This window comes from Hippichthys cyanospilos, chromosome 7 (assembly GCF_059441005.1).
Source record: "Hippichthys cyanospilos isolate Australia breed blue-spotted pipefish chromosome 7, RoL_Hcya_1.0, whole genome shotgun sequence".
Classification (NCBI taxonomy): domain Eukaryota; kingdom Metazoa; phylum Chordata; class Actinopteri; order Syngnathiformes; family Syngnathidae; genus Hippichthys; species Hippichthys cyanospilos.
In genome coordinates, this window is record NC_142375.1 from 19612220 (window position 1) to 19628072 (window position 15853).

At 38.1% G+C, this 15853-nt stretch overlaps 1 protein-coding gene across 1 annotated transcript; it reads left to right on the top strand.

Moving 5' to 3' along the window:
* Nucleotides 1-39: 39 nt before the first annotated feature.
* Nucleotides 40-12352, top strand: gaa2 (alpha glucosidase 2). Its single transcript, XM_088420304.1, has 21 exons — nucleotides 40-170; nucleotides 1227-1326; nucleotides 1798-2337; nucleotides 3096-3241; nucleotides 3331-3496; nucleotides 3584-3680; nucleotides 3813-3932; nucleotides 4013-4131; nucleotides 5090-5221; nucleotides 5290-5400; nucleotides 5484-5597; nucleotides 6257-6341; nucleotides 6404-6521; nucleotides 6603-6736; nucleotides 7118-7269; nucleotides 7394-7542; nucleotides 8492-8633; nucleotides 8708-8806; nucleotides 9569-9733; nucleotides 9863-10009; nucleotides 11677-12352. The coding sequence occupies exons 2-21, from the start codon at nucleotides 1246-1248 to the stop codon at nucleotides 11737-11739; spliced, it is 2880 nt and encodes a 959-aa protein (XP_088276430.1). The 5' UTR covers nucleotides 40-170; nucleotides 1227-1245; the 3' UTR covers nucleotides 11740-12352.
* Nucleotides 12353-15853: the final 3501 nt, after the last annotated feature.

Here is a 15853-nt window from a genome sequence, read left to right on the forward strand (position 1 = left end):
GAAGGGACGCAGAGTATCACATTTCCGACGCTTTTAAATGCGGCACAGGAATAAACAGACCAGACGCATCCGTTCGATGTCTCGGAAACATTTTTGGCCATAGCTGCCAAGTAATTGTAAAACATGTTTTTCCTCGTTCCCATGCTGTAACCTGTTTGCTCATTATTCAGGTAAGGCCATTTTAAGCTTTTTTTTCCCCCATCTTCCGTTCAACAAGGCATTGCGCAAGCTAAAACCGACATTAAGCTAAAGCTAGCAAGCAGAATTTTAAAACTTCACCTCACGTGTCAAATTTGCGGTAAACTTTCAAACCAATTTTGGTCTAAAGTTGTGGGTAACGTGAAATTCAATGTGGGATAAACGAAGGTAAGAGGAATGTGTTCTTTGTCCTTAACGATAGGAACGGTTATGTTCTATGAGCAAGTAATCATTATGTAACATTACATGTGTTTGCAGTTTATTATGGTCCTTGAGCGTGCATTAAGTTTAACTGCTTAGTGATACAGCCTTGATTAGTGTTGGGCATGTTACTTCAAAACTGTAATGCATAATTTATTACTTATCACTGTCATTTCAAAGTAATTTGATACATTGCACTATTACTGCATTTGAAATGTAAGACATTAAAATACTATTGCATTACTTTTATATTGGAAACATGGATTTGCCATTCTAAATGTAGCTCATTACGTTTATTACACAAGGTTGGCTTTGGTCTAAAAACAGTACAAAACATTTAATCTGTATTGTAAACCTTTAAAGACAAAATACATCATATGTTTTGTATTGTAATCTCTTTATTACTTAACTTTACAGCATCATTATGCATTGTTATGCTTGAGGCCAGGTATAGTCTTTTCTAACATAGTAATATTCTAGTGATCATTTTTGCAAGGTTAGGAATATACGTTTCAACAATAGATGATTTCGGTGGGGCTAACGTCAGCAGCTAGCCTACATCGTCATTGTGTTTAATGCGCTGTTCAACATGAGTTTTTGTATGCTTCATCTTAATGCACATTAACCAGAACTATTTATAAATAATTATTAATAGCAATTGTACAGTAAAATTTAGTGTTAACTAAACAGGATGAAGAAGCTAAACATTACAAAATGAAAATAGGGAACTTTAATGATTCACTGTCAACAGAAAAACCGCATCTCTGACCACCTGCAAAGAGAAATGTCATTTAACATTCATTGCACTTTGTCCTGCCGGCTATCAGAGTCACGCGTGGTGGCGTCATGGTGTCCTATAAGCTGCTGAACCCTGAGGATGTCCAGCTATCTGAAGTGAATCCCCTTGTTGAAGAGGAGGACAACCTAGTGAGTTAATAATTTATCAAATGTGTTGCAAACTACTAACACAACAGTCATTTTTTTCCCTCTAGATAACCCCAAGGAGGAAAATAAACAAAAGAAAGGCAGCAGATTATTTCATTCATCATTACAATGTACATACAGTATTTAATAAGAGTAGGTCGAAGTTAAAAAAAAAAAAAAAGGTCCTGACGCTAATCCTGAGTTCATTTCATTTTGGATTTAGATTATATTAATGAAACAATTGTAAGATTATTTTGTACAGCATACTCTAAATCAGATGTTCTCAACCTTTTAACCAAACAAAGTTACTGTAATAACGAAATTAATAAGTAGTTTCATGTTCCATTTAATTTGCTCTCAATTTGAGAAGAAAAACTGAAACGTTCCTCTTTAATATGATTTTATTTATTCTTAATTTGAAAAGAAAAAAAAATGAAGCATTCCTGTTAAGTCTGATTTTGTTTGTGATTGAAGGCGTTGCACACAGAAGGAGTCTATCTTCTGTCCCGTCGTGTCCCGTGCTCGGCCACCACGGGGCTCTTGGTGATCGGCTCCCTGCTATTGCTCCTCTGTGGAGGCTGGCTGCTGGGCACCATATTCTGGCTTCACCAACCCTATAGCCTGCTGCCTCACAGACACCCGCCACCAGCCAATGCTGGCCCAAAAGAAAACGCCACAGAGACCGCCTCCCCCTTTCGTGAAGCTTGCGCTCTCATCCCAGAGGCATGGAGGTTCGACTGTTACCCGGAGCGAGGAGTGGTGGTGACTAGAGAGATGTGTGACGCCAGGAACTGTTGCTTCATCCCCGATAAAGCTCAGCCCTCAGGAAGCAATGGTGTCCCGTGGTGTTTCTATTCCCCGGATTTCCCCACCTACTCCATCGAGTCAGTGAAGGACACAAGCTTGGGGCAGAAAGCTACGCTTGTTAAAACCGTAAAGACTTACTACCCTGCAGACATCACGACTCTGGAGTTGGAGGTCCGCTATGAGACAGACACGAGGCTACGGATCAGAGTAAGTTATCGCCCACCCCGAAAACCTTATGTGCTTAGATTGTCTGCCAAGCTTTATCAGAAAAGGCATTTAGCATCTTCACTCATCTTTCAAGGCCGACAGAATATTGTGTGCTATGTCCATGTAAACATGGGTGGTATCATGTGAAAGATTGATTTCCATTCCTTACTTAAATTACAAATATGTAATGTATGTGTAGTATGTATCGCAACACTCCTCATCCAGTGGCCAAAGTTATCACTACAGTGCTCAACTGACTCGACTGTGGCAAGCCTTTTCCACTTTGCAAGAGTTGAGTAATACTTTAGTTTCATCACTTTTTTTTTTTTTTTTATCGGAAATGTTCCCAAACTTGTAATTCCCCTGTTTTTGGAGGCAGTCTTTCTCCCTTCCCGCCATTGCAAAGAGTTGGTGAAAACTCACCACCTGCCACTGTTTTTAAGTCTTTTAGTCAATCTATTTATAAAGCTGACTCACCCGACTTAGTCGACTTTTCCCACAGCCCCTATTTATTTTAATTATTTATTTTTAGCCCAGCTAAAATAAAGCCAGTTATGGATCACTGACTTCTACATCCATAAATGGCCGTGAATGAGTTAAGAGCAGAACCTGTAGCAATCTTGGACCACATGGAACATTTGAAAGTTGGTCCAAATTTGAATTTCTTATGTAAAAAAGTTTTTCGAATTTTAAAAGAAATGAATGATGAATGACGGCTTGTGTTTTTGATGGCTAGTTGTACTTTTGCCCCCAACTAGATCACAGACCCTTCAAGTCCACGCTACGAGGTTCCCATATCTGTTCCCACCATTGTAGAGAAGGCAACAAGTCCAGACTACACCGTGGAGCTCTCCACGGATCGGTTCGGTCTTATTGTGAGAAGGAACGCCACAGGAGCCATTCTGTAAGTTGCGCAAAAAAAAAAGTCCAATACAAAGTGAAGAAATATGTTCATTTCTTCATGCATGATATTTTCCTTTGGTTTCCATGCAGCCTGAACACCACAGTGGCTCCCCTTCTCTACGCCGATCAGTTCCTGCAGTTTTCCACCTCTCTGCCCACTGAATTCATCTACGGCCTGGGGGAGCATCGCTCGAACTTCCTACATGACGTCAAGTGGAACACACTCACCATGTGGGCCAGGGATGTTCCTCCCATGGTGATGTGACCGACTCGTTTTCAACAGTACTTCATTAAAGGTTTTTTATATCGCTGACACTTTTCAATGTATATTTGTACAATGTAGGTAAAAACAAACCTGTATGGAGTTCATCCCTTTTATCTTGGGATGGAAAAGGAGAGTAACGCACATGGCTTCTTCCTTCTCAATAGCAATGCGATGGGTACGTTTTTTTTTTTTTGTTTTTGTTTTTTTAATGGGCACCTGACTGTAAATGTTCCCACAGTTGACAGTACATCTCCTATCCATGTTTTTTGTATAACGTGCTGTTAACATTATTATTCTGTTTCTTCAGATGTTATCCTGCAACCTGCCCCAGCACTCACCTGGCGGACAATTGGTGGTATCCTCGATTTTTACGTCTTTCTCGGTCCTGAACCCGGATCTGTGGTTGAACAATATCTGGATGTAATAGGTGATTAGTTTAGTCCTGAGCTCTTTTTTCTTTTGTTTTGGGTGAAGCTAATACACTATTTTATCCCTTTGTGTCCTTAGGCCGTCCAGCGATGCCCATCTACTGGGCTTTGGGTTATCACCTGTGTCGCTGGGGTTTCAACTCCAGTAACTCCACTTGGGAAGTGGTCAAGCGCATGAGAAGCAATGGGATACCTCAGGTATTATTAGCATGCTCGATGTGGTCAAACATGAAGATTAGTGCTCTCATAATTGAAGCTTTTCAAATCACTTGTCCTTGAGTAATTGCCCCCCACAATCACAATTTAATGTTTTTTTTTTTTTTAAACCAAGGTTAATCGTGAGTTGATTTTATTTTTTGTTGTTGTTTTTTTTAAAGTCTACTAAGTTAGAAATGTGAGTTGAAGTGAATGGGTGTTACTACTCATCATTTATTATCTTCTTTAGAAATGAATTTTTCGACACCCACAAATTTTTTCTATGCTAAACGGTTAGCAATCGTCACCATTTAAAGTCAACAAGAACTAACTGCCATATCGTTCTCATTTACATACGTACATAACACAAGTAAGAGTGTCCCTAAAGTCACAGTTCAACAATATTGCATGAGTAAACTTAGGAGTGAAGCTGCATGTTAGCTACTTTGACGTCAATAACTTCCTCTTCTGCTTCTTCTAATCCCTGTTTTTCGTTTTTGATGCGAAGCCTGGGCATACATTTGGACTTCACTGCCCCCTACTGGTTAACATTTGAATATCTAAAACAGTTAAGTTGTTTTTAGTTAACTAAAAACAATATAGATTGTTTTAATAATAAGTTATTTTCGGATAATACAGCCTAGTGAGTTTGTTTGTATGTTTATTTTGTTTTTCAAAGTACTGCTGTGGTATGTCTTCCTCTTTGCAGTAACTGAACATCACTCTCTTTTGTACTCATCCCAGTTTTTGTCCCAGTTTTTGGGACAGTCTTTCTTCCTTGCCCCATTGCAATACTCTTCATGTTTTGCAAGAAAGGCCTGTGATGCAAACATGGTTCTGGCCAACGCTTCGGGGCAGATATTTTTGAAGTCGACTTACCAGACTTGGTCGATTTTTTTTCTTTCTTTTTCTTCTTCCCCCAGCTGTAGACTTTCAAATCATACTTGTGTTTGATTTCAAGGACGTCCAGTGGAATGACATTGACTACATGGACCGAATTCTGGACTTCACTTTTGATCCGACTAACTTTGCCACGCTGCCCGATATGGTGAAGGATCTGCACGCTCACAACCAACGCTACGTGATGGTCATTGTAAGCACCACAGACTTCACTGGTATTCATGTGTCTTTTGTGGTCGAGTCTGACGGCTTTCCCTCCAGGATGCTGGTATCAGCAGTGTCCAACCAGAAGGATCCTACTGGCCGTACGACGAAGGACTCAAAAGAGGGGTTTTTATCAACGATGCGGAAGGAAGAACGCTAATTGGAAAGGTGAGACTGGAGCGTGAGGGTATACGCACTTGGGAAAATGTCTCTGCATACAAAGGACACAAAAACCAAGGCTTTTTTTCCAGGTGTGGCCCGGCCTGACTGCATATCCTGATTTCTCTGATAACGTCACCCATGAATGGTGGTATGAGAATCTTAAGAAGTTCCATGATCAGGTGCCCTTTGATGGTTTATGGATTGTGAGTATCCTCTTCAATTTGACAGATATGACAATTTTAGTTAAACGATTTATTCATCACATATTTTGTGCCGTGATACATTTTATATTTTTTTGGAATGCATGAGAATGGGGTTATGGGTGCTTTGCATTTGTTGTTAGACCTCCCGCAAAAATGTTGGCTCAATCTAAAAAATTCAACTGATTTTACTGGCAGTTGCAGTTTTTATTTAATAAAAACAGTTGAATGGATAGACCTGGAAGTTTATAAAACTGTTTTGTTTATGTACCATGTGTAATAAAAAAAAAAAAAACACTTTAAACCCTTTAAAGGGGAAGTCAATTATTTTTTTTTAAACTCTATTCTATGTAGCATATTAGTCCAAAAACAGCATTTTGATCATAAATGTGTATGTGTGTGTATAATTGAATCAAGCAGCAAAATGCACCTTTTGGGCTTTGCTTGAGAAAGGTCATGTGACAATCTTAAAAAAGAGGTATGCCGTAATTGGTTGGTACCAGAAGCCTGAGCAACTGTGATAACATTAAACCAGTGTTGTCCGGATTATGTGATCACATTCATACACCAATGAATTGGCAAAAATGAGCATTTTATTTTGTACAGATGTTCCTAATGTTGTTTTGCAAGGCTTCATGGATCCCCTGTCATTTTGTATATAGGACATGAATGAACCATCGAATTTCGTAGATGGCTCCACGAACGGCTGCCCATCAAACAGTTTGGACAATCCTCCATACACACCAGGTAGGAGATTTGGCTGACGCACAAACACGATGCATATAACATGAAATCTTGTACACTTATAGCCGTGCTGGGAGGTCTACTGAGAGCTAAAACCGTGTGCGCATCAGCACCACAGAAAATTTCGGTACACTACAACCTTCATAGTCTGTATGGACTCATGGAAGGGAAGGCCTCCGCAAGGTCAGTAAAGATTGAGGAAATGGGTCAGACCCACTTTGCCCTGATTCTTCTGATTCTTCATTGCTCTCTTTACTTCTCCAGCGCTCTGAAGAGGATCTTAGCCAAGAGACCTTTTGTCATCTCCCGCTCCACCTTCCCTAGTCAGGGAATGTACACTGGCCACTGGTTGGGAGACAACAGGAGTCAATGGCAGGACCTTTACAGCTCCATAGCAGGTCAGAATGAATTCTCTTAAAATTTTAAAAATTTTAAAATTTTAACTTTTCATCAATAAATATTCCCCAATTTCTGTCGTTCCCATAAAAGCAGAATATATATATATATATATATATATATATATATATATATATATATATATATATATATATATATATATATATATATATATATATATATATTATATATATATATTATATTATATATATGTGTGTGTGTGTATATGTATGTGTGTGTGTAATTTATTTTTTTAATACACAAACATTGAAGATGTATAGCACACTTAAGAATTACACTCCACACTGCGGTTTAAATCAAAGAAAGTGTAATGAGTTTTAACCACGCACTCTTTTTTTCTATATCTTTTCCTCCCCTTTTAGGTATTTTGACCTTTAACCTCCTGGGCATCCCATTGGTGGGCGCTGACATCTGTGGCTTTAGTGAGCAGCCGCAGGAGGAGCTATGTATCCGCTGGACACAGTTGGGCGCTTTCTATCCTTTTACGCGCAACCACAATGCAATTGATATGAAGGTTGGCCCCAAAAACAATGAAGAGAAATACCTAACCCATGCAGTATCATTTCAGAATTATTTTTACCAATTTTGTTGGATTGGACTGGATCTTTCTTGCCTGAAATTTCTTGTCCTTTTTACAGCCACAAGACCCAACTGCATTCAGCCCGCTAGCCCGCACTGCCATGCAGCAAGCTCTACTGCTGCGCTATTCTTTCTTCCCGCTGCTCTATACCCTCTTTCATCACGCACATACGAAGGGACAAACTGTTGCTCGACCGCTCATGTTTGAGTAAGTTAAACACACAAACACACACACGACAAGATTAACTTGAATTGCACTCTTGGAAAACCACATGGACCAAAAAAAAAAAAAAAGAAACCCTCAGAATAGACTGAACACAATTGAAAGGGATTCATCATACAATACAAAACTTCACAAGGGTTCAGAATTTTAAGCTGTGTTTTGTTTTTTTTACCAGCCTAGTCTATGTAAGGCTTTATTTTCCAAAGAACTTTTTGAATCTTTGACGTCATTTGGCGAGAGATTTTCCAAATTTGTGTTTTTTTTTCACTTATAAACTAAAAAAAAACATTAAACTACAATATGACATTATTATTATTATTATTATTATTATTATTATTATCAGTAGTAGTAGTAGTAGTAGTAGTAGTAGTAGTAGTAGTAGTAGTATGAGTTATAATTGTCTTATGAATGGCTGTCCTTTTATTCTGTATGAGTTTGAAATGTCCAACTGCATTTGAAAGCTCCATATGGCTTGTCCTCAAGCTAAACAGAACGCAACTGATGCTCCGAGGACATACTTCAAAATAAAAGCCTGATAAGGCTTTAATCTTCCTCCTTGTCTTCTGACGGTGACCTGAACCATGGCGATTACGAATCTTTGGGACCGTCGGCACATTTACATGAGGCGTAAAGCCCAAATTTTACATGGCAACCAGCGATGCAAAACTGCTGTTTTGGCCCTTGCTATGCTAACCGGTTGTAAAGATATAATCATGGTTAATATTTGTTTGATTTGAGTTCAATCTAAACATTTGTGTGATGCAGCATTTGCCTTGAGGCTGCATCCAAATGGAAGTTCACTTTCAAACTGAAATTGATCTATTTAATGACAAAGTGACAAAGAATGGTCTGTTGTTTTTATTTATTTATTTATTTTACCGCAGTTTAATTCCGTTTTGTTTTAAATTTTTATCCCCATCGCTGCTCTTACCAGATTCCCAAAGGACACAAGAACATACAGCATTGATAAGCAGTTCCTCTGGGGGAGGAGTCTACTGGTGACTCCCGTGTTAGATCCTGGAGTAGACTTTGTGGAGGGTTACTTCCCAGAGGGTCTGTGGTACGACTATTACACCGTAAGTAAGACTTGTTGAGCTGTTACCTATGTGCTGGGAAGTTCTCACAATCTGCTGGCATGTCTTCCACCCAGGGCTACTCCATAAACAGCTCTGGTGAAGAAGTGCGACTCTCTGCTCCTCTCGATAAGATCAACCTGCATTTGAGGGAAGGATCTATTATTCCTACGCAGGTAATAAGGCTCGTGTGTCAATAAGCCTTGATATTGAATGTCATTGTCTGCTAAAATAGTAATAACAATAATAAATAATCAAATTCTGATCAAATATGTTTTGGTTTTTTTATGGACAAAATCTGACACCCAATTGAGCACTTTAGTACAAACTGTGACCATTGGGTGGCAGTGTTTCCACACTTACAACACAGCTTTTACCTACATCAATTCTAACTGAAGAATGGAAGTCAGTCTTTCAGATGGCGGCTCCCATATTAACAGACATAGCACACAATATTCTGTAGGCCTTAAAAGTGAGTGCAAACTCAAAATATACTGGCCTATAGAGGTTCCGTTTTCCAAAAAAGCTTGGCACTGAAAGAGTTGGCCTTTTATTTCGTTCTCGCGTGTGTTAAATTCCTTCTGTGAAATCTTTGTCAGATTATACCATATACTCTTCTTGACCACACACGGGGGTGTCAAACGTGAGATGGGTTAATCCAACCAGCAAGATGATTCTGTGAAGCACTGAAGGAAAAAAAAAACTTTCATGGGTCTGTCCGATCACTTCTTTTATGATAAAAGGGGATTAAATAGGGTATTTGTTTCCCCACTAAAAAAAAAAATCCTTGATCAAATATTTCTATCATATTTGTATACATCCAATTTGAAATGTGTTTTTTCCACAAAATCCCCTAATATATGCATTTTAACAACAATATGCCAACGGAACAGAATCCATTTTTGTGTGATTGTGTTTCTCTGCACTCCCATTGACAGACCCCCAACCTTACTTTGTGGGTGAGCAGCGGGCAGCCGCTACATCTTTTCTCCGCACTTTCTGAGAACGGAACCGCCTCTGGCGATTTGTTCTGGGATGACGGCGAGAGCCTTGACACTTACGAGACCAACCAGTACGCCTACATTGTCTTCAGCGTGGCTCAGGTACGCACACATGCTTGTTCCATCAAGGCGGCTACTTTCTAAATATATTTTTAAACCCTGTATTTGGAGAAATTCATACATAAATTAGTTTACAACAGTGTAAACGTTTTTTTCCCGCGGGTTCCGTAGCAAACGATGAAATCGCAAGTGCTCCACAACCACTTGGAGGCCACGTACATCACGGTGCAGTCGGCGTCTTTCTACGGCGTGGCGCAAAAGCCGAGCAAGGTGCTGGTCAACTCCAAAGATGCCGCGTTCGCCTACAGGAGCAACCAAGTGAGTGACTGAAGGTTATTTGACTGCTGATTCCTACACAATATTGTGATTCTTTCCCACATTTTGCGGGACTGTTGAGTAATGGCGTTTCCAGTCGGCACAAAAAGACGTTACGGTACGGTAAAGCTGCTCAACTCATTCAATGCCAAAGACGCATTTTTGCCGTTTTGTTTTTTCATTAGAAGAGACCAGATATTGAATTCCAAGTACTTAAATATGTATTTTTTTCAAGTGTCTAGCAAAAAGGGGGGTCTAAGCATGGTTAGTGAATTAAGAAATACGTAAATTAATGAATGAGGTACTAAAGTATTTGATTACTAATGTAATTGATTACTTTAGAAATGAAAGTACTAGTCATAATTATTTTCAATACTTAAGTACTAAACCATTTGATTTCTTTAGGTTATATGTACTGAAGTCATCAGTTACCTTTTAAGAGTTCAAGTACTTAATTCATCAAGTAGTCAATTACTTTAGTTCCTAATTACCTGCTAAAGTACCTAAAGTAATTGATGACTTAAATGTATGATGAAGTAATTGATTACTTAAGTACTTAGTTTAGAGCTGGCAATTCTTACACACTCTTTTAGCCAAACAAAAGTATGGAAAAAGATCAACATAAGTCTCTGGGATTGAATGTTTGGATACTTAAAAAAACATGAAGAATACGCCTTTGTGATGGAATGAGTTAATAGTGTTAATATTTTTCCATTAAAAATAATAGAAATCTAATGCCCACTGTCACCATCATAAATCCTGTACAGTATTAACTGAATAGAGATAAGGACCTAGTCCTGTCGGAAATCGTAAAAGCCAATGAACGCTTGACGCCAGCCCAATAAACACTGATGATTGCCTACATGAAGCTCCTCAACTCACTTCAACTTAGCTCTTTAGCACAAAAGTGATGCCAAAGTGATACTTATACTTATATATTGAGCACACAAGAAAACTGCGGATAGGTGAGTTTTTCAGTGGTTATCAGAGTTTAGGGTAAGGTTCCAAGGGTGAATCCATAAAAAGCCCATCCAAGACTAAAGGTCAAAATGTTATAAAACTGTCTGATATTCTGCATGCTATTCAATCTGTGTTGTAAGCATTAGGTAAACAAAAGAAGTCATTCTTTCAAATGACTCGGGCTTCAACAATTCTTTTAGTCTAGCCCTAAAATCCCCAAACGAATGTGTGTCAAAATAGGCAATTTTCATTGCACTGAACTGTTTAAGTGTAAAACTAAGATAACTCGTGCAGAAACACACAATATAGTAATCAAACTGAATGCTTAAAGGGACAGTGTGTAAGATTTAGAGCGTTTTTCATTTAAAAGGAATAAATGAAATTATTGTAAATTTCAAAAAGTTGCAAATGAATGTGTTCTTCATGACCAACAGTATGTTTTCAATATAATCATTCGTATGGTTATTATTAAATGATACTACATGGGGATGCCCGCCTCCGGAGGCGGCCATGTTTGTTATAGCTACAGACAATGGTAAATGTAGCACCTGCATTGCCACCTGCTGTCCGTAATGAAAAACGGTCTAAATCTTACACACTGTCCCTTTAAGAAGATGGTTGAAATTGTTTGTTGTTATGTACAGCACCACTTGGTTAAATATCAAAAATGACTGCTCCTGATCCATGCTTCACTATCTGTGTCCTGGCAGGTTTTAACCGTCAGAGATCTTGGCCTTAAACTCAGTGAGAACTTCACCATCAGCTGGATGTGAGGCTTGCGAGCGCTTGTTTTTTTTGTTTTGTTTTTTTTATGGTAGCTGCCAGCAGTGCTGGGTGCACATCCAAGTACACCTGAGACTGACTGACTAAAATAGAGCCTGTTATAAATGCAGTTATTTAAAAAAAAAAAAAAATCAGTAACGATTGAGGATGGCTTCACCAAAGTACCCTAAAACTTCATTCAAGGAGGGAATGATCCCAACTAGTTTTTTTTTTGTTTTTTTTCTCCTGGGGTGCGGGTAGTGTACCATAGTGTGTATATATATTTAAAGAGTCCTTATTTTCATAAGAGGCCATCCATTCATGACAGTTTGTTTGCATGTTTGGCCATGAAGTATGCAGGCAGATGAAGACAAGGTGCGCAGAAGTATACGTCAAAAATATGTAATAAATGCTCAAATGGACTTCTTGAAGTTGCCGACTTGCAGCAAAAGACAACTGTGATTGCTGCTACTTTTGCACTAATTTATGAGCTGAACACTGGTGCCTTGTGATTTATTTTGCATTGTGTTGTAGAGTGGCTGCTTGCAGGCAGAATAAATCATATTTGTTAATCTTGCTTGTATCGTGTGGCGCAGCAATAAAGTTTTGTTTTTAAAAATTGAATGACAAACTGGCTTTTCACTTGTACTGCTTACTTTCTGCCACTGGGTGGCAGCATATCAATATGTTGCATGTACACGTTTCAGTATTTCGGTTTAGATTTTGTGGTTTCGCTATCTCGTTAAATGTTTATTTTACAGCATAGAGTTGTTCATATTGCATGATCTTGTATCGATCATTTTCCAATGGCTCACAAAGCAAGAAATTAAGGGAAGATTGTCAAAGGTAGAGAAATTCAAAGCTTGTTTTCTTTAAATCATAATATGTGCTGTGGCGACCCCCAAAGGGAAAAGCCGAAAGAAGAAGAAGACGAAATCTTAAAAAAAAAAAAAAAGAAGCTAAAAATAATAAGGTAACGTACACAACTAAGCATCTAGGGCGATTGTGACTAAAAAAAATGTCAGTTAATTATAAATAGCCTTCCGCACTAGTCAGTTCAAAGATTTATTTTGCTCTATGCAAAGATAGACACGTCACCAGTGAAATGTCAACAAACGGTATGAAATAATTTAATAAGCATATTCATAAAAAGCTGCTCTTTTACTCGAACTAAATGTGACATGGGTAATGGTTATTGCAATCCTGAACCAACACAAGTTTTTTTTTTTTTTTTTGTCGATTTTCAATTTGATGAACAAGGTTTTGAAAGAAAAAAAAGGCACTCACATTCAACTATTGATAGCTGGAGTGGAGAAACAAAAGAAAGTGAATGTTCTTACACAGTTAACTGGAGATGCATTCAATGACCATTCACACTATTAAATTTCAAACATCAATAGAAATACAGAATACACACATTCCAACTCAAGTTGCAGGGACATGAATTGACCAGTTTAGAACTGTTCAAGTTTAATCTAAAATAGCATTTAGCATTAGCTAAAGTAACGCAACCACCGGAAACCAGACTGACAAGCAATCAAATTTTTCATACATACTGTAGTTCCTGGTGAGAATTATGGAATGGATTATTTTCATTATTTGGAATAATTGTATATAGGTTATCCCATGTTAGTATGGATGGATGTTTTTGAAGAAGGTATGAGGAGACTGCACATCTCCTACGGGTCTAGGAACAACAGCAGGAGCCACGACCCAACCCAAGGACAAATGGTCTTTGTGTTCCTGAGAAAGAGGATCACAGCATGGAAGTGCACCTACACCCCCACTAGCATATACTGATTGTTTGCATTGTTGCCAGATTGCGACCCCAACCCTTTCGGGCAGCAATGGTTTTCATACCTAGGGCCAACCCAAATGAATGAATGAGGCGCGGACAAGATGTACAGTTAAACCGGAAGGAGATCTGAGAAGGTCAGGGTCCTGTCCGCCCTCCTCGCGAAATAAAAACCTAATTGTCTTCCTTCCTTTTTAATTTTTTTGCCTGAACATCATTCATTTCAATGAGGAACATTTCAACATTTTTCATCTACAACAATGCTTATTCATGGTTTGAACATGTGCAAAGATGCACTGTAGCAAAGGTGTCGTCATCTGTGTTAGTTTTCATCCTCCCAAAAGCAAGATAAAAAAAAGTCCGGAGTCAGAGTCAACCAATAGACGATAAGCCCCCCTCGCTAAAAGGCAGTAAACAGGCCAGTTCGTTCACATGCTAACTGTTTCCAGATGACGCATAAATCACTCATTCATTGAGTTATAGGGGGGCGGGTCAGAGAGAGATAGAAAGAATAGAGCAGTGGGGGTTTGTCCAAAAGCATTCTGCTCCTTTGACAAGGGCATTTCCTGTCTGGATTTGGGAGGATTAGCTATTTGTGTGTGGGGGTCTTCGGCCTACAACCAGTGTTTTGGCCTAGTACATTTTGAAAAACGGGTTTTAAGATTATTAGCATGAATAACCAAACAAACAGACATGAGACTTTTTTTCTGGAAGGGGGGGGGTCATAAAAATAACACGAAAACAGATTTCCTCTTTACATGTCTGGAGTGGAATGCTTTTCTTTCTAAACGTGGCGCTTTGCGGTTTTCAGATCATTTGAGACAAGTGGAACACAAGCGCGCTTTTTCTCTCCTTGTGTCCAGAGCATCGAAGAAGTCTTTTGGATTACGCATTAATGACACATCCTCCCACGTCCTCCCCCAAAATTTTCATGAAATTAGACATTTGTTCATTACAAATCCATTTAATGCGTAGAAAGATGGTTTCAAACTTTTTTTTTACTCCCAAAAATTTCAGAGCTGTTCCACTTTAATTGCCAACACTTCAATACATTTGCCTAGCAGCCAAATCATTTTTTTAAATTCCTAAAATGTATATTTTAGCCACTGTGACATGATTTGCCGTTAAGACTTTAATGCTGCCCAAAACTTCAATTGTGACTTGAATTATGAGCAGTGCTGAAAGCGATTAAGATTATTTGAACTAATTAATTAACTCATTCACGACTGACCTATTTTAGACCCTACTCAAGCCAACACAAAAAAGTAAACAATACATAATGTGTATATATATATATATATATATATATATATATATATATATATATATATATATATATATATATATATATATATATATATATATATATATATATATATATATATATATATATATATATTAGGTATCTATTATATTTATATATAGTATTAATTGTCCATGAACAATGTCATCAAATTATTTATAGACAAAAGAATAACTTTTCTTTCCTGAAAATAGCTAAACAAGTGGACTATCCCATTGAAAAATATCAAGTGATTTTTTTCATATTTTCATGTGGGAGAAATTTATGTTAGTGTGAACTCGTCTTAAGACATCAGGCTTGTTTAGTAGTAGGCATAACAATGCAGGCATTTAACCATTAGCTATTTTGCCCCTCCCTTTTATCACAGGCCTAAAAGTGATGTGTGTGTGCGTGCATGTGTGTGCGCGTGTGTGTGAGAGGTAACTGACACACCCAGGAGACAGGACCGGACAGGCTGATTGTGTGCAAGTAACAGCCACGCCTTATTAACCAGAGCCTCATAATCCCTGCATTCAATCTTATGCAACTTCTGAGCACTCGATAGATACCAATGGTGTACCTAATGTTGAATCCCAGGAATGGGTTTGGATAAGTAAAAATATTATGATTATTTTCGAACTTTTAAAATAAGTTAGGTTTGCTTTAAAATGTGGTTGGGCCAGTCAATGCCCACGCACTGAAAATGCAACATAAATAATGACAGATAACTATGTGTTTAATTAGATCAGGTGCATGTGCTGAATCTGCATGTGGTACTGCAAAAACATATTTACATGTCCATGTTTGCTCCCTAGCTTTTATGTTTAAAAATCTGAAAACAAAAATAATTTAAAAATATTTTTAAAAAATACAAATAAAACACTTGAATGTGCAATTGAGGGGCACTAAGGTAAAAGTGTTTTCCTTTTAATAAACTTTATTTAAACACTGAATAGTATACAATATGTGTAGAGAATTTGAACATGAAAATTCTGTACAACTTGAAGAGTTCACAATAAACACCACTGGGTACAAGGGATAAAAAGCC

What these genes read in the sequence shown, in the direction of transcription:
- gaa2 (XM_088420304.1), top strand. Translation starts at nt 1,246, where the DNA reads ATGGTGTCCTATAAGCTGCTGAACCCTGAGGATGTCCAGCTATCTGAA. An exon ending in ACACGAGGCTACGGATCAGA is followed by an intron (nt 2,338 to 3,095) that starts GTAAGTTATCGC and finishes GCCCCCAACTAG; the next exon opens with ATCACAGACCCTTCAAGTCC. An exon ending in GCTCGACCGCTCATGTTTGA is followed by an intron (nt 7,543 to 8,491) that starts GTAAGTTAAACA and finishes TGCTCTTACCAG; the next exon opens with ATTCCCAAAGGACACAAGAA.